This window comes from Maylandia zebra, linkage group LG5 (genome assembly GCF_041146795.1).
Source record: "Maylandia zebra isolate NMK-2024a linkage group LG5, Mzebra_GT3a, whole genome shotgun sequence".
NCBI lineage: Eukaryota > Metazoa > Chordata > Actinopteri > Cichliformes > Cichlidae > Maylandia > Maylandia zebra.
In genome coordinates, this window is record NC_135171.1 from 20,755,727 (window position 1) to 20,775,765 (window position 20,039).

At 38.6% G+C, this 20,039-nt stretch overlaps 1 protein-coding gene across 1 annotated transcript; it reads right to left on the reverse strand.

The window, feature by feature from the left end:
* Positions 1 to 11,678: 11,678 nt before the first annotated feature.
* Positions 11,679 to 18,989, reverse strand: c1galt1lb (core 1 synthase, glycoprotein-N-acetylgalactosamine 3-beta-galactosyltransferase 1, like b). Its single transcript, XM_004544902.3, has 4 exons — positions 18,463 to 18,989; positions 18,069 to 18,339; positions 15,144 to 15,808; positions 11,679 to 14,293 (listed from the first exon to the last, which is right to left on the reverse strand). The coding sequence occupies exons 2-4, from the start codon at positions 18,292 to 18,294 to the stop codon at positions 13,994 to 13,996; spliced, it is 1,191 nt and encodes a 396-aa protein (XP_004544959.1). The 5' UTR covers positions 18,295 to 18,339; positions 18,463 to 18,989; the 3' UTR covers positions 11,679 to 13,993.
* Between the last annotated feature and the right edge of the window lie 1,050 nt (positions 18,990 to 20,039).

Here is a 20,039-nt window from a genome sequence, read left to right on the forward strand (position 1 = left end):
TTCAACTCCCTCTTCTCTTTGGCCTCATTGCTCAACAGGGAGATCAGGGCTTGAATATTGATTCACGTGGGGGAAAGTCCATGTGTTCTAAAGCAGTTTTGTTTGTCTGCCCCGCCATCCTCTCATTCTCCCCGCCCCCCACCTAGTCCCTCTGCTCCCCCTGTTCCCTCTCACACAGTCGCCAGGTTTTGTTTTTGACCCAAATACTTGAAAGAAATCTCCCCTCGTGCCATTAGCGAATTTATCTCTTACAGAACCAAGTGAAGGGGAGGGGGGGGGGGGGGGGTATTTAAGGTAAAGACCCATCACAAAAGCCCACATAAAACTCTGTGTGCTGTGTGTGCGTTTCTTTTCCTTGTGCCATTATTTTACATCCTAATGCATTACACACTGCTCCATTTACAAACATACTTTTTCTTTTTCTTCTTTTTTTTTTGCCCTGAAGCTCTGTTGACACACAATATAACGCTGGTAAAAGTCCATCTTGCACCCAGAATAGTGCAGTTTTGACCTGGAGCATCAGTGTCTTTTAGAAATGTGACTTTATCAGAGTCATTGTGATGACGCATTTAAGTCGTTACCTTTATTACATTTTTAAAATTACAATCTAATGAATTGCAATGCCTGCTTGTTTTTTGTTTGTTTGTTTGTTTTTTTGACTGATTTGAGGCGTGAAACATTTTCAAAAATAAGCACATATCCTGTTTGTTGTTGCTCTTGGACCGGCATTAAGCACAAAAGAACTTCTTATCCAAAGAACTTAACTTCTTCTCCTGATCCTATACCACTCACTCATTATGGCTACTCTCTTTCTTTTGTTCTTTACACACCGATTTTACCCTTACACAAAAATAGCTTTACCCTGTTAGAATCCTGCAGAACTCTCAAATAACAGGAATAACCCATATTTGGTGAGGAACCGTATTCGGTAACTTAAATAGACATCAAAACTGGCCTCCCCGGGACTCACTCGGAGGTTCCACATGGATTTCTCCCACTTATTCAGCAAATTCAGGTTATGTGACAGAGAGTGATATTATTGCATTTAACCAGTCAGTAGTGGACTGAAGCATGTCAGACTTGTTCAGTGTTCTTCCAGAATTTGGAAAACTAGGTTTTTCATCCCTATGTTCTCCCACACTTATAGTTTCCAGTAGTAATAGGTTCCTTGTAGGTTCCGATAACACTCTAGAGTTAAAGTTTTAAATTTCCATGTATGTCAATGAGTGTCCTACAAATAAATAAGATCATTCAGAACCAAATTGTCCAACTACCATAAAAAAATGTAAAAAAAACATAAATAAATAAAAGTTAATCAGTCATTTCATGTGTTCACAAGTCCTGTTGTCATTCTTGCATGTCTGGTAATTCAGTAATATAACGCTCTGCACAGACACATAAAATTCAGAGCTGCTTCCAATTAGACGATAATCAATCATATCACATGAGCAGATTGTTTTGGCCCATTTATGTTAACCAGCAATAGTTTCTTAAATATATGCACTCACTGGCCACTTTATTAGGTCAAGAAGACCTGCTGAAGCTCTGCTAAGCATCAGCATAAGGATGAAACATGACTTTGAATGTAGTGGGTTGATGGTGCCACACTAGCTGGTCTGAGTATTTCAGAAACTGTGCATTTGCTGAGATTTTACTACACATCCATCTCTAGGGTTTAGAAAATGAGCAGAGGTCAGAGAAAAATGGGCAGGCCACTTCAAGCTGATTGGAAGGCAGCAGTAACTCAAACAATTACTCATCATAACCAAGATATGTAGAAAAGCATCTCTGTGCACACAGGACATCACATCTTTAAAGAAGATGCGCTACAACTGCAGAAGACACCATATATGTCAGCTAATGGTGTGAAAATATTTCATAGCATACCACTTTGGATCCCTTTATGATCACTGTATTGACTACCCATCTTACAATGGCTGCTTTCAGCAGGATAACACACAAAGCTCAGATCCTCTCACACTGGTTTCTTGAAGATGTTAATGAGTTCCCCCTATTCAAACAGCCTCCACAGCCACCATAACTCAATCTGACAGAAAACCTTTGAAATGTGGGTGAACGGGAGATTCACATCATGGATGTGCAGCCAACAAATTTGAAGCATGTGTGATGCTGTCATGCAACTATGTAAAAATGGACAAAAATCTCTGAGGAATGTATCCAGCACCATGTTGACTCAATGGCATGAGAATTAAGGCAGTTCTGGGGGTAAAAGTGGGTTCAACTCAATAGTAGCAAAGTGTACCTAATGAAATGCCTGGCATAATGTGTGATAGGAGGATTTCTTGGCACTAGGGGGCGATGTTGGAAATATTTTCTTTTTCATGGGAGCAGATGTCAATATAAATAAAACTTCTGCTTCTTCAAGTTGCTTGAAGATGTTTTCACCTCTCCCACTGGGTTTAAATCTGGTTTGACCGGATGAGAGGTGAAACGTCTTCAAGCAACTTAAAGAAGTCCAGACGCTTTTCTTTGCAAGCTCCTTTGACTACGATGACCTGGATGACTGAGAACCTTCACAGACTTAATGATTCGAGCAAAATGTTCTGAAAAGAACGCTGTCTGTTTTTTGTTTTTTTTTACATCTGACGCAAGAAATATGAACCACCTGAATGTTTCACCTATTTTTTAAATATTAGTATTAGTTGCTGACTATTTACATCCCAACAGAACAGATTAGGGATGTGGTAGAAGGGGAGAGTGTCATCGTGGATGTGCAGATGATGAATATGGAGCAACTGTGTGATGCTGTCGTGTCAGTATGAATCAAAGTTTTAAAAACTTTGTTGAATCTGTGCCATGAAGAATTAGTGCAGTTCTAAAAGAAAAAGGAGCTCAATCAAGATAGCAGCAAGATTTCTTAATGAAGTGACCGATGAGTGTACAACACAAATATATGACGCTCTTGCCCGGACACAGGAAAGCGGTCCTATTTAATGTGGTTGATAAATTATATAAAATGTCTAATTAGAGGACTGATTGCTTACACAGTAATTTCTGCAAGGAATTCAGTGGAAATGACACATATGGATATGATTAAGACCCTAGGGTCCAATAAAAAATCCTCAGAAGCTTTTTCATATAAGTGGAGCACTTTATTTACATCAACAGGTTTTGAACCACAGGTTTTTTAAGTGCCTGCTTCACTTTGTTTGTGCAATGTATGACTGAGCACGACTGCAGCCATGATACCGTGATACTAATGAGCATTTGTTTTTGTGTAGTTAGAAAGACTTTAAACATTTAGATTTATTGTTGCAATAGAATATTTTTGCCTATGGCAAAACTGAATTCAAAGTAACTGAGGTTAAAAAAAGAAGAAGAAAGAAATAGAAAAGCTCAGAACTTTTATTTGTGTCTGAATGACAAAGTCCTTCAGCGAAAGATGAATTGTTCTCCATGCATTTCATGTTCTGTACAAAATGAAAGCGTTAACATTCTAGATCAAGTTTAAGAGATGCTAATACCAGGTTTCAGCAACTATGGACAGAGTTAGCTGGGTGATGCCTACTGCTAACTGCTAGAGTCATTTGAAAATAAATAAAGCTATCAATAAAGCATTATCAATTTATCAAATTAACCACCGACAAATTGAATAAAAGTGTTAAAAATATTTTCCATTTAAAATTAAAACAAAAAGAAAACGAAACCAATTGTTCTGCATGTGATGAGTCTGTAGGGGTGTTTCTTCTGTCTCATCAAGCCACTGATGAGCTGTTGGCACTGTAATTTAATTCAGTTCAGTTTAATTTATAATCTGACCTAATCACGACAACAATCGCCTCAATGTACTTACAATAATGCAGAGAAAACCCCAGCAATCAGACAACGCCTTATGAGTAAGCGCTCAGCAACAGTGGGAAGAAAAAACTTCCTTTTAACAGGAAGAAGCCTCCAGCAGAACCAGGCTCAGGGAGGCCATCTGCTGCGACCAGTTGGGGGTGAGGGGTGGGAGACAGGTGAAAGACAGAGATTAATAATAAGTAATAATTAAAATCTAGAGAGTGAATCTAGAGAGAACACATAGTGAGTAAAAAAAAGGTGACTGAAGAAGAACCATTGCATCATGGGAAGTCACCAGCAGCATAGGCCTGTTGCAGTGTAACTAAGAGTGGATTGAGGGTCAACTTATCCAGTCCTAACTATAAGATTTATCAAAAAAAAAAAAAGTTGTAAGACCAATCTTAAAAGCAGAGGGTGTCTGTCTCCCAATTACAAACTCACAGAGAGAACTGGTTTCACAGAAGGAACTAAATGCTGATGGCTCTGCTTCCCATTCAACTTTTAAATACCTTACGAACCACAAATAAGCCAGCAGTCTGAGAGCGAAGTGCTCTATTGGATTACTATGAGGTCTTTAGGATGAGACGGGGTTTGATTATTTACTCTAATTTTAGAGATTCTGCACAAATGCAAGAATATATATATGTATATTTGTCTAATGTGCACACTGAAGAAGATATCCTGGTCAAAAACAAGTCCACCTGGTTAGACACCATGTTTCTAGGATTTTTACAATAACCTCAGTTTTGTCTGAATTTAGTGGTCATCCCAGTCATTATGTCTAATAAGTAATAGCTTAAATTTTGCATGTGTCATCTGGCTGCACGGATAGCTAAAGCTGGGTTTCATTTTCATAGCAATGACAACATACGTTGTGTTTTGTGGCATATGGTAAACAAAACTGCCCAAGGGAAAATGTCTAATGCAAATAGTTTTTCCTAGCAACGAGCAACCAATTCTGTGGAACTCTGTGGAGCAAATAAACTGTAGTGTTTGACAAACAGGAAGGCTGACTGACATGTTTGACAGGAGATAATAGTTAAAACTTTATGGCACTTACTTTGGAATGAACAAGTTTCATAATGTCTTGTGGCAAACACTACATGCTCATATATGTTCACATTTAATGTGGTGATGTCACTCATTACATTAAAGGGAGCAGCGATGCTAAATAATTAAAAACACACGCATCTTTAAATTTGCTCTTGTGAATGTCTGTCACTGTAACACAAGTCATCCTAAGAGTAACAGGCAACAAATATCTGCAAGCTACAACGCCCTAAAACGTTAGTTCACACCCTGACCACAAACGTAAACTAAAGCTTCAAACATGTTACTGTAAGCCATCTGACACTGTGTTTCGTTTTCTTAAAGAGCATGCATTTCAGTGACAAAGAGATTTCATGTGAGAGATACAGAAGAGTAATTCTAACAAGATAATCGAGCAAAACCTATTCCACATAATGAATAGATTAAAAAGTATGATTCATTTTCCGATGGCTGCTTCCAGCTGGATGATGCACCATGTCACAAAGCTATTATATACCACATTAAACATTTTCTTTTAATGTCTCTTGCATTAAATAAGGAATGGACAAAGGTCTGTACACAATTCAGCATACAAATAAGCTCCAGATTACTTTCTTTTTTTTCTTTTAATGTTTAAGCCAAAGTTTTATCCACATGAGGATGAAACATTTAGCTTTATTGTTAGATTTGTGTAGATTTTTTGCCTGTTTCTTTTATGTCTTAATGGGAAAAAAATATCATTTTTTCAATGAGGAACATCTAATGAGGCAGTTACAACAAATTATGTGTATACATGTGCTAGGGTGGGACAAAGTTTTGGGTGGTGGGTGGAGTGCTAATCAGATTAAATTAACTCAAGCTATATAAAATTTGAGAAAGAGAAATCCTGCTGTCTTAAAAGACAGGCTTCAACGTGACATGGCGCTGCTCTGATGCGAAGGGAAAAGCTGGAGTGATTGTTGGTTTATACATAAAGATCAGCTCAGGGTAAGATTTTTTACACTTTTGGTTCGTTACATGAGTCTTTACATGGCTGACTGCATGAATTAAATTATAATGTGGGATTATGTGATAACACAATACTCCATGGCTATTTTATTCCATTTTGACTTAAATCATAAGCAATTAGGTCAAAATGTATCACTTGATGCACTATAGTTATCTGATTATTTAAAACTTGCTATATTATTCCTTAATTATTCATATTTCTAGCAGCCAGTTGAGATGGGATGAGGTGAGAATAGATAAATATAAGTATAGGTAAAAAGCAATGGAGTGATAGCAAATAAAAATAATTGTCATACTATATGCACAAAATATGGCATACCTACACATCACAGCTGCAGGAGCTGCTCAGACATTGAAATCCATGCCATGAAGCTCCTAGCACAGTTTTTGTGTTGATGCCAGAAGAAGTTTGTAGCCTTTCAGCTCACCTTTTTCCACCTCAGGACTCAGCGACTCGTCATCGCAACTTGGTTGCAGCTGGGATAGGCTGCAGACTATCACAAAGAGCTAACACAAAGAGCCAGACAACTATTTGCACTCATACCTACAGGCATATAGAATTACCAGTAATTCCATGTCGCTGGACTGCGGGAGTGAGTGCTAACAGTGGCACTCACCCATTCCATCATAAATATTTGTAAAGGTGGACTGCGTGGCTACGTATTTGACTTTCGTCTTTGAATACAACTGAATTCAAAGATTAAGAGGTGTGGCACAATACTTCATCTACATGGTGTTTGCTCAGTCAATAAGCACCTTTCAAGTTTTTATGAACAGCATAATGTTTCAAAGGTTAAGCTCCTCCTTAGACTTCTGAAAAGAGAGAAAAAATGTAAACAATAAAATAGGAACTGCTCATGTTGGCTAATAGACAAGTATTTGACGTTTATTTGACAGAGATTGACAATAGACAATGCCATCCTCCTATCACTTATCTGGGTTTGTGTTGCGTGGGCAGCAGTTCGAGCAGAGAGTCTTAAGCCATCTGAGAAATATGATCTCTCCAGCCAGTCATTGGCGTGCCCTGAGCCTAGGCAGACAATAGACAATGTTGTGTATTGTCCATATCCAGCTGACGTGGTTATTAGTTCAAAAGGTGTTAGAGGAAGCACTGAAACAGTAGTGTTTACTCTGTATTCTGTTATGAACACACTAGAGAAAGTTCACTGTAAGCTTGGGTTTCAGCTGTAACATACAAAATTCAAGAGGAATGCTCATGAAATTCTGGAAGAATGTCTTGCTGTTAACAGCACGAGATCTACAAAGTCATTTGAAGCACAATAAAAGGGAACAAGTGAATTATTTTATGAAGAAATGGCTGTGGTCATGGACAGCAGAATAGATTAATAGATTACATAATTCACACGAAAGTTAATGGACTTTATATAATGATGGTGATGCCACAGAGGCAAATTGAAGCTTTACCAAACCAGTATTAGGCCTTTAGAGACTCTGACATAATATTTAAGGCTAATCAGTGGGCAGATATTTGCTATGCATCTAAAACCACGTTTTATCTATCCATGAACCAAGATGACACACACCAGTTAGTTAAACTGCATGAGTGTCTTTAAAGACATAAAGACCTGGATGATATCTGATTTCCTGCTTCTATATTCAAATCAAACTGAGGTTATTGCACTCAGCCATAAAAATCTGACATCCAGCCAGATGCTTATTCTGGATGGCAACATCCTGTCCCAGAGTGATACTGAAAAAAACTAGTTCCTGCATTTGTTACTTCGAGACTGGACTACTGTAATTCATCATTATCAGGATGTCTAAAAACTCCCTGAAAAGCCTTCAGTGGATCCAAAATGCTGCAGCAAGAGTACTGATAGGGACTAGAAAGGAAGAGCATATTTCTCCTATACTAGCTTCTCAAATCAAATCAAATCAAATCACTTTTATTGTCACATCACATGTGCAGGTACATTGGTACAGTACATGTGAGTGAAATTCTTGTGTGCGAGCTTCACAAGCAACAGAGTTGTGCAAAATACAATAATGTAAACAAGCAAAATACAAGAATGGCTACATCTGAAACTAATAAATATATGCTTGATTCCCAGTGAAATCCTGAATTGAATGTTTAATCCTTCTCCTTATATGTAACGTCTTGAATAATCAGGCCTCATTAAGACCTCACAGTACCATGTCACTTTGAATCAAGCTCTTCACTCTCAGACTGCTGGCTTACTTGTGGTTCCTAGAGTGTTCTGAAGTAGAATTGGAGGCAGAGCCTTCCATTTTTAGGCCTCTCTTCAGTGGAACCAGCTTCCAATTTGTATTCAGGATACAGACACCCTCTCTGCTTTTAAGATTAGGCTTAAAACTTTCCTTTTGGATAAATCTTATAGTTAGGGCTGTATCAGGTGACCCTAAATCCATCCTAAGTTATGTAGCAATAGGCTTAGGCTGCTACATATTAAATGTTTATATTTGAGCCAAATGCAAAAATAGATGTGCTTTAAACCAAATACTCAAAAACTCATATTTTAAGACACTCTGGGGTCAACAATAATTTGATATGCATCATTCATACAACTATATGAAAATGAATGCCACAGTTCTGCACAAGGCAGATGAGTACCACTAAGATAAACTGGTGCCTTAAAGAAGCAGTATTTAACTATACTCAAACAGCTTTGCTGCATCGTTGTAAACTGAAGTTACACAACAGATCGCTAAGTGTTGTGGAGGACAGTTCAACAGAGAACAAAGAACACCTTAACCACAGATACATGGAGACGCCTCCCATCTGATTCCCTAATGTGTAAATTCACTTGTAGCTTACTTATGTCTTTTGTTTTTCTTTTTACCTTTAATCCAGTGATTCACAGTTCAGTGAAGTGATGGAGGAAACACATTTTTCACTGGTTGCATTGAGTATCTTCATTTTACTGACTGTGAGGTGCTGTTGTGAAGAAAAGGCCTACAATCCACTGAAAGAGGTATGACTAAGTCAAATGAGATGCACTCACATTTCCACGCAGAACTTCGCAGCCACTTCAGCAAACGTATTAAATAAGAAGTTGAAAAAATAACAACACTGAGCAAAAGGCTACAGTGGGGCAAAAAAGTATTGTCAGCCACCGATTGTGCAAGTTCCCCACCTAAAATGATGACAGAGGTCAGTAATTTGCACCAGAGGTACACTTCAACTGTGAGAGACAGAATGTGAAAAAAAAATCCATGAATTCACATGGTAGGATTTGTAAAGAATTTATTCGTAAATTAGGGTGGAAAATAAGTATTTGGTCACCTCAAACAAGGAAAATCTCTGGCTCTCACAGACCTGTAACGTCTTCTGTAAGAAGCTTTTCTGTCCCCCACTCGTTACCTGTACGAATGGCACCTGTTTGAACTCATCATCTGTATAAAAGACACCTGTCCACAGCCTCAAACAGTCAGACTCCAAACTCTGCCATGGCCAAGACCAAAGAGCTTTCGAAGGACACCAGGAAAAGTATTGTAGACCTGCACCAGACTGGGAAGAGTGAATCTACAATAGGCAAGCAGCTTGGTGTGAAAAATCAACTGTGGGAGCAATCATCAGAAAATGGAAGACATACAAGACCACTGATAATCTCCCTCGATCTGGGGCTCCACGCAAGATCTCATCCCGTGGGGTCAAAATGATCATGAGAACGGTGAGCAAAGATCCCAGAACCACACGGGGGGACCTGGTGAATGACCTGCAGAGAGCTGGGACCAAAGTAACAAAGGTCACCATCAGTAACACACTACAACGGCAGGGAATCAAATCCCGCAGTGCCAGACGTGTTCCGCTGCTGAAGCCAGTGCATGTCCAGGCCCGTCTGAAGTTTGCCAGAGAGCACATGGATGATACAGCAGAGGATTGGGAGAATGTCATGTGGTCAGATGAAACCAAAGTAGAACTTTTTGGTATAAACTCAACTCGTCGTGTTTGGAGGAAGAAGAATACTGAGTTGCATCCCAAGAACACCATACCTACTGTGAAGCATGGGGGTGGAAACATCATGCTATGGGGCTGTTTTTCTGCCAAGGGGACAGGACGACTGATCCGTGTTAAGGACAGAATGAATGGGGCCATGTATCGTGAGATTTTGAGCCAAAACCTCCTTCCATCAGTGAGAACTTTGAAGATGAAACGAGGCTGGGTCTTCCAACATGACAATGATCCAAAACACACCGCCCGGGCAACAAAGGAGTGGCTCCGTAAGAAGCATTTGAAAGTTCTGGAGTGGCCTAGCCAGTCTCCAGACCTCAACCCCATAGAAAATCTGTGGCGGGAGTTGAAAGTCCGTGTTGCTCGGCGACAGCCCCAAAACATCACTGCTCTCGAGAAGATCTGCATGGAGGAATGGGCCAAAATACCAGCTACTGTGTGTGCAAACCTGGTAAAGACCTATAGTAAACGTTTGACCTCTGTTATTGCCAACAAAGGTTATGTTACAAAGTATTGAGTTGTATTTTTGTTATTGACCAAATACTTATTTTCCACCCTGATTTACGAATAAATTCTTTACAAATCCTACTATGTGGATTCATGGATTTTTTTTTTTTTTTTTCACATTCTGTCTCTCACAGTTGAAGTGTACCTCTGGTGCAAATTACTGACCTCTGTCGTCATTTTAGGTGGGGGAACTTGCACAATCGGTGGCTGACTAAATACTTTTTTGCCCCACTGTAACTCTTTTTCCCTGTCCCCCAAGGCTGGATCGGACCGTGATTTGAAGAGATTTGATGACATCAGTTATGACAGCTTTCTGGGTCTGATGGGACGGAGAAATGCTGCTCTGACAAACAGTATGCCAAGAATTTTTGCTCCACTTTTCCTAAGAATGAAACTCATTTAACCTGTAGTTGTTTTAACATAAAAAGCAGCTGAATTTGGTGTTAAACAAGTTTTCATCATTGTGCTTTACTGAATGCAATATTTTTCTTTTGCAGGGGACACTGATCACAGCCTTGCTGATCTGTTGGGGTGGAGAACAAGTGAGTGCCTTTGGAATCAGTAGAACAGTTCTCACTAGAAGGAAGATGCGCTGATAAATGAATTAGATGCATTTTCTTAAATCTCAGGTCACTTTTAAGCAACTTCGGAAGCACTTGTTAGTTAGGTTTAGACTCCAAAAACAACATGGTTAGGCATAGGTGTTAAAACAGTAACAGTAAACCACACTTGTTGATGGATGAGCTGGGAGCAACTGCTCGCTCTCAATCAAGAGGCAGCATTACACTCTCTACAGCCTCTCCTGATTTTTTTTTTTTTTTTTTTTTTTTTTTTTTCACGCCTATCACAAGAGCTCAGGCTGAGATTGTGAAAAGGTGTGGATCTGTCAAGTCTGGTATTCCATGGCAAGTGACAAATCTAGTTCCAGGAAGCAGTGAGCAGTGTTTCTTGGTCAGTGTACATAGCTTGAAGGCACTTTACTTTTCTTTGCAACAGGTATGACTAGTCTGCGTGAAAACAGGTATGCAGAAAAGAGGAGGCGGTTTCACTGATGATGGAAGGCATAGGTAAGAAACCCGCTCACTTGAGAAAAAAGAAATACAAGAAAGAAAGTTATGTATCGCTTTTGTGGAAATGTTTTGACTCCATTTTGGATTTTTTTTTTTTTCCCCCCTCAGGATGGAACGCTTTGTTTAATGGACACATGACACATACTTGTATCATGAACCCTCATGGTGAAACTTCGGCTTTTCCATCGCGCTGTAAACCCTCAGGGCTACTGTGGACAATGACCATCCGCCCATCAAATATTATTCAGTCATAGTAACCCTGCATTAATGTTCCTCTGCTGTGATGAGAAAAATGCTCTGTGCAAATACATGTAAACAAAATCAAGATATAAAATAAAATATGCTTTTATTTATAGTGATTAAATTACCATTTCACTAAAAACAATCCTGCACACTGATTATATCATGTGTGCTCACACATTAAAATGAACTCATATCCACACTGAAGTGTATCGACTCAATTAAGATTTCTATTCCAATATAAATACGTTCCAAATATAAATATAGCACTGTACACCATTCCCTTTAAGAAAACTCTGAAATGAGAAGATTGTCAAGGACCATTAGAAATGATGCGGCTGATATCAAATGTGAACGTGAGCAGCCAAAAGAAAGATGAGAAGAAAAAAACATTTTTTTAAACCATGCTCTGGTGAACATGCATGTGTTCGTGCACATACTACAGAAACCAAGTGTAAACACAAAGTTATATTTGAAAATATCAACCTCATACATTTTTAACCTTGAAGAAAATGTGGTCATAAAAAGAAAAAGAAAAAAAAATGGCCACCGTTCCATGAAAACCTTTAGTCACTCTGCAGATATGTGCCAAATTCCTTCTTCTTCTTTCAGCATTTAAGCTCACCTTTGGTGATTACTGCATCTACCACAGGTTTAATGTCTGGTTAGAAACTAGCAAAAGAGCTGTTATTAATTTTATTTTTTACATGTGCAAAGTGTGCCAACTTCAAATGAGGCCTGACTGGCAAAGACTTTCAAAATAACACCACCTTTGTCAAACTTAAAAAAACCAAAAAAGACATTCACTGACTTGAATGAAGCTCAAACACATTACAACAGATGGATTCAGTAAAATAAAACAGCCATCTGAATCAACACTCTCTTCACGCTCATGTCACAGTGCTAAGTCAAGTGTGCAGCTAATGGCTGGCTCATACAATCTCAATTTACAAGGCACAAGCTAATGACTCCACTGTAGGAAGATGCAGGAAACTGTGTGCAGCACGTTACACAGAAAGGTAACAATGTGCTGTGGGTCGGTTGATTAAGATCATTTTTCATTCCAGAGAAGACAAAAGAAGTTTGACTAACCTGTTCTTCATCCAACTGACTTCCCAGAAAGTCTTTGCTGACTAAACAAAGTCCTCTTTAACAAAAGAAAGAAAGAAAGAAAAAGACCCACAAGCGCCACACAATTAGCCCGATCACATATAACAGCTGAAAAGGCTCATCAGCCTTCACTGTGGTCTTGTGTGAAATCTTTGGCTGCATTGTAGAAATTTAGATTCCTTTTAAAGCATAACAGTCACCTCACTATTGAGGAGTATGCAATCAAAATATTTTCCTAAAATACATTTAGTAACATATGATATCGGTTATATCAAATATTAATACAATCAGTTGCCAGTTTATTAGGTACATATATTATTAGGTACACACATATATATATATATATATATATATATATATATATATATATATATATATGTATATGTATATATATATGTACACAGACACATATATATATATATATAGCTATTTAACCATCCATGGAACAAAATATTTCATTTGATAGAGAATAAAAGATTGACCTATTCATCACTTTTTTAAAACCTTTTTTTTTTCACTGTTACTTTGAAAAATAGGAGATCCACTTTGATTAGCCTATTTACTTTTTAGGAAAACAGCAGTTTTTCACCAATTCTGATGTCTGGTTTACCAAGAGATGCAGACTAATGGGTACATAAATATTATTAGTTAACTGTAACTACTTCACTTAAGTAAACCTTTTAGACTTATGCAACGTCTTGGTTTAAAACATGTCTTCAAAGAAGGAACTTGTCAAAACACAAAACAACCAAAAATAAAAAGTAAAGAGATGCTACCCTTGTATTTTATGTGAAAAGGCTTTTAAGCACAATCCTAAACGCTAGTGTTTGGGAGGCATCAAACTCTCGTAAACAACAATATGATCTGACATAAACCAGGTTTCAGGCACATAGCTATAAGTGTGAACTGAAGCCTAACAACTCCAGCAAGCCTTAAAGAGTGTTAGAACAGGTTTTACTGGGACTTTGTGGTAAGAAATGAAAGAACAGAAAAGTCACTTTTTTAAAAATGCACTGGAAATACTGGTTTACTTTGTTTTCAGAACAACAGAAAGGTGAGTCCTGTTATGGAACAATCTGTGAAAACACCTGACAAAACTGACATACAGAGCCACAGGTCACCTTTTAGCATGGGGAACACCCAGTCTTGCTGTCAAAGTTGACTAGCAGTCTAAGTGGACAAAGTTTTTATACTTCACTTTGATTATCAGAATGGATACCCAAACACTCAACACCCCAAATCCACCGCATATCCTAATGATCAGTACCCTCAACACTGCTACAAAGTCCTACTGTTATTTACCCTCTGCAGCAGCAGGACCATCTTTACCATCTACAGGAGGGGGATCTTCATTCTGTCTCTTGTCAGTTCTGGATAGGTCTGGATGGACTAGTTTTTGTTCCAGCTTTTTGTCTTTTTTCCCAGCATCCCACGATTCAAACTTATTTATACTGTAGCCAGGTGGGGTGGGAGGCTGATAGCGATATCTGTAGCCAAAGGCACGCAGGTGATAAGTGTAATATTCCATTAAATACATCCCTACAGCATCCACGTAATGGAAAGATATTGACATGTCCGAGCAGCAGTTAGGACCCTGAAAAAAACAAAACAAGATATGGTTATTAATACACATGGAGGAATGTTTGTTTTGTAAACAAAAGAAAATGTCAATGTGAATGGGTGGAGTACAAAAGAAGACTAATGGTCTTGCGTCAGACTATTTATTCATGCTTGATAAATCCAGAAATGAATGCAAGACTCCATCAGTTTGGTTAAACAGTAGGGCTGTAACAAAACTGCAGTACCCAGCCCACAGTCTTGTTGCGATATCACCATTTTGTGGGTCTAAACACCATGTGTATAAATGCTAATTGACAGTGACAATGTTGGTAACACGCATTATGTTCAAGATGCTCATGCAGATTATGATTTAACCAGGTGTAGCTGTGCTAGTTAATGACTGATTAAAGAATGCTAGTCTGGTTAAACATATAATGTTAAAACTGGATCTATTGCGGATTTTATTCTTGGACTCTACTAGAGTAGCTTTGCAAGATACAAAATTTTGAATTAGTTCAACCACTCTCTTATATTAGCTGCTCTTCCAGTAAGCTCACTTTATTGAGACTGGCTGCACCTCACAAGCAAGAGAGTGCAGTCCAAAGCTTCAGCGTTTGGCTAATATAATGCTAACCTCAATATTAAAGAATCCATATTAGCTTCCACCACTTTGCACGCATGCCAGAAAGAAAAAACAACAAGCATAACAGGTCCACTTTAAACATTGTTCTAGTATGGAGTGAAGTGGAAATGCATCCAAATATTGGATTTTATTTTGCAGGTGAGAATTCAGTTAAAATATTAATAGTGTTCAGCTTTCTTTAAACCTCTTTAATAGTGATGTCAAGAGTAAACACAATGTCAACGGTGTTTGCCACACTTGCCTCTGAGATGGGGTAGTAGCAGTAGCTCCAATACCAGAAGCTCTTTGGAAATTTGGCAGTGAGGTGCTGCTCAAGGACAAAGGGGTGAAATGTCTCCCTATGAAAAGAGTCTCTGGAGTCTCCAGCCAGCACCCCAACTTTCTCCATGCACTGCCCCATTGCCAGGTCCTCTACGGAGGTAGTATGAGTACACTGTTTGCTTTTAAAACCTTCAACAAATCTTCGCAAAGCCTCTTTGCTCAGTACGTAGCCTGCACCACCACTCATGTAGCCCTGCTTAGTGTAGGGCTTGAATCGTCTGCCGAAGTAAATAGGTTCCTCAGGAGTGTGGTTTGCAAGAATCCAGCGCAGGTTGTCCACTATGACGTAGGTGTCGTCATCTGCCTTGAGGAACCAATCTGCCTCATCTGCATAATGCTCATAAGCATAATGGTAGGCCCGAATTGTTTTCCAGTACAGCTGATCCCGACCCTCCTTTGTACCTAATCCCACTGTGGGAAAGTCGGGGTCATCCACAGAGCTCATGAAGACAACAATATTGCAATGGCGACTCCAAGTGTACTTCGCATGTCGAGTCTTCGTCTCCAGGTTTTTGGGTCCAGTCATCACCCAGCAAAGAATACGCACCTTTTTGTACAATTCATCAGCCATGCGGCTATCCTCACCTGGTAAGGACACAGAGACGTTATTATCATTTCACTGACTGAAACAAAGATAAGTCCAACTGTTTCAGGAACCTCCTACAACTACTGATGGTCCTGGAGGGTAAACTAATGGAAAGATGTTTTGCTCACATGTTATTGTTGTTGACTGTGCTTCCAGGTTCGCAAATAATCAATGCAGAAAAAAAGACAAGATTTCACATTTAATTTGCTGATGGCAACTTGGAAATACTGAGACTAGTTATGGTTGGTAATAATTCTGTCACAAAAAAGCAGTGCAGATCAGTGCAGTGCAACAGCTATTTAGATAAACAGTTTGGGCAAGTTACCAGTAATGAATTACTTCACCTTAATTTCACATCAAATCTGAGTACTAAAGGTATATTTGCACATACATAAGATACCAGATTACTGGAAAAGTGGGGATCAATCAGGTAATAACATGCTTTCATGCACTACAACACCCCATGAAGTGTACGGACCCCTGCAACATTTTACTATAGCATACAAAATCTGTCTGCCTGTGAGATCCTCCAACATAATCAGGACTTGAGCAACCAAAATTGGCATAGTACACAGGTACTGCACATATTAACCCGATTAAATTCATGAATATTATGAAATGCTTGGAAACCACCTACCAACGGGTAAAAGAATCCATTTCAGCATTTATGCACCTATATTATTTTATAAAAGTGTTATACAATTGATTGGTCTGATAAGCAGTGTAAGGTGATCAAACCCTCTCGTCTGAAAGATTCAAAAAATTTATTTAACTTTCTTTCCAGTTTTATCTGTGATCTTCTTTAATAGGTGTCATGGATGCTTTGAATATTTCATTTCACTCTTATGAGTGATTCTGTGTGTATTCACTTTTGTCTTTGCAGGGAGAACAAAAAGCTCTAGTAACTAATACTCATGACTCAGTACGGTGATATGCACCTTTATTCACAGCTTAAGTGAAACTGTTACTAAAATGGTTCTACTTATCAGCGGTCTGCTAGAAATCTGCTGACTTAAACAAATTACAGAGACATGAGAGGTTTTTGTTCCCCTGTCCTGGATTACAGAAATCAGCTTCCAATTCTCACTAACACAGTTGGACTCTTCCCTTCAATGTATGCTAATACACTCGTTTCCCTGTGCTTTGTGTTCCTGAGCTTTCACATCTTTCTTCTTCCTTGTGGATTCCAGTCAAGACCTGGCGACTGCTGAGCTTCCTGAGGGTGTAGTCAATCATCTCCACTTTATCCTCATGATTATATGACTATTGATTTCTTGTTTGTTCTTGTCCACAGTTCTCACTTGGTAATGTTCAAATCTTGATTGGTTATAAGGGATTTATACTTCTTTGCTAAATCTACGCCATAAGCACACTGTAACCACAAACCTCTTTGAAATCCTAGATTGTGTCCTGACGTGCACGTCCCTGGAAATGTAAACACACAGCTGCCCGTAAAGCCCACTTTTGACTACATTATTGCATCATGGGTTTTACATAGATTCATATCATACAGAAAGTACTCAGGTATAACAGGAAAGGCTACTTAGCAGTTATAAACAAGGCTTGAGAGAGTTATGGCTGCAATAAACGAAAACAGCTGCAATCTAAAACAAATGTAACTTGGCTCTGTTAATCGTCAAACACAGAGCACATTTTTGTTAATCAAAATAAAAAATATTGAAAAATAAAAAATGGATTACTGCAGACATTTCAGTTAAATAAGACAACAAGGTGACTCCGAACCTGTGCTCTAAGTAAGTGAATATGTACAATCTTCAAGGATATAACTATGTAGCTCGTGGTCACGAGCAAGAGATAAAGTTTTATAAACCGGACTCAACCCTTTTCTTTGTTGAGAACATATGTCCTAAAAGTCTGAAGATAAATAGAATCACGTCCTCACTTGGCCTGAAGATAAAATATTGTTCTGGTTTAAGACAAAACATTTCACCCCTTTAAAACATTGAAAGGTTTTTACCTATATTTGTAGCTACTGAAGCAGTCCATGGCTTTCTATGCTTCACTACCTATACATATAATGTACAAACTTGCCTAGCAGAAAGTGAGACTACTATGGTATAAAAGGGACTACAATGAAGAAGTGAAATTTAAAAAGGAAGTTTTCATTTATGCTGTAAGTGTAGCTGACCAAAGTCCAAAGCTGAATACCGTAAATTATTAATTTATCAGAAGATTCAAAGTCTGAAACACACAGATTGGTGTTTAATTAAGGCATTAAAGAGGCACATGCTGTGATACCTATGTGATGAGGGTGCTCGAGGTTGAAAAGTGCAGACCCCTCTTTCTTCCACATTTTCTTTTCCTCCTCGAGCTGTTGCTGGTAGTCCTGAATTCTAGCCAAGGTGGTGACTTGATGCATTGGCAGAGTCTTCTCAAACCAAAGCTGCCGCAGAAACACGTACAGCGTAAAAGTTCCCACCACAAAGCCCGCATAAAATGAGATTCTGGGTCCGAGGGTCTTCATGGTGGACCGGATATCCTCACGGGCAGAGACTTAACTTGGCAGCAGCTGCGTACGAGAGCAAAGGAAGCATGGACCTAAGTTTCACTACAGTCTCGAGCTGTAGACGTGTTGACTATGAGCGTGATTACAAGTGTTTGTCACTCCCTGTTAAAGGTGTGGTTTACTCACCAGCTTTAGCCTATCAACCATATCAGCTTTATGACAGCACACAGCTAGTCCATAGGTGTTCAAACACTTCCGCGCATAAAGCGGCGTTTTTCTTCAGGTAGCCCAGCTAGCCACACTTGCTAAGTTAACACGTATGATGGTGGGTGTGGGGGTGGGGTAAAAACCTGCTAAAAGAATATGTATGTTAACCGAGAAAACAAAATTTCCCCGGAAGAAAAATAGAACTAAGTACAGTCACAGTCATAACCAGTTAATCGGTTTCTCCAGTCATGTGTGTTAGGACAGTTGGTGATAGCTAACTAGCTAGTCCGTTATTTTTCCGAGTGCTAACGTTAACTTTCCATCACGTCGCGGTTACACGGAGCAAGAGGAAACTACTAAGCCCACCAACGGGCTGAAAAAAATCCTGACAGGAATAAAGTCAGAGAGTTTAGTGAAACTGTCACGTAGATTACAATAGTATTACTAATATTATACGAAACACGCCAAGAACTACATCTAACTTGTCTGCCGCTTCCTTCCGTCTAAAAAAAAGTAACTTCCGGTCAATTTATTCAGAAGAAAAGCGCTGACATGTTTTCACATAAGTTAATATGGAGAGTGGTGTGTTTTCTTTATAAAATAATACGTAATAATATGACTTTTGTTTTCTCAGAAAAAGATGTGAGTTGTGGAATATGTTTGACTGTGAAAGTTGAGCATAAATACAGTTATATAAACAAAGGAAGCAAAGTCTGGTTGCAGTGACAAAGAGAAAATACAAAAAAAAGGACTGACATTTGTTCCGCCTGTGTCAACACACGACTGGATCATGTGTTGACCCCATCACCTCTTCTTTGTCTGTTCACTTCTATGTTTCTTCCTTTTCTAACTAAATTGATTTCGTTAACAGGGGTTTACATATGTGGTAGGATAAAACTTCCAGTGCATAATTACTGTTCTTTAAAGTGTGTTGATATTAAATAAATGAATTAAATAATTATAAGAGTCATGTATCAACAAAATTAAAGCCGAATGTTAATTTATACCTTATTTCAACTGTTATTTTTGTTACCCAATTTGGGTACAGGACAGGTTTTAAAACTGAATAAAATTTTAAAATTCAGAACAAGCACTGCAGTCAAAAATGTCCAATACACACATTGTTACAAGCAGCTTTATTGGTATACAGATACATATAAATCAATTAAACACTTCCACTGGTCCTATAGGGATTCACTTAAGAAACACGAGGCACAGACAGAGGTTGTGGCACAGTCTTAAGCACTAATAAAATGACCGCTCACCCTAATTCAGAGATCACACTCTAATACTACTGCACACAATCCCACAAGAAACCCAACTGATCCCAGTGAGCAGACAGGCTGCCACCACGAAGCTCTAAAGCACACAGCAGGACCCAGAGATAAAAATCACTAACGAAATAGGCTAAAAATACCAAGAAAAGAAAAAGTTGTATGTTAAAAATACAAACAATTAAAAACACTGGTGGATAATAATCAATACTTGACAAAAAGGAGATAATTTTGCTTAGCTTTTCTAAAGCATACCTAGTACAGGAAGTGCAACAGGGTTTT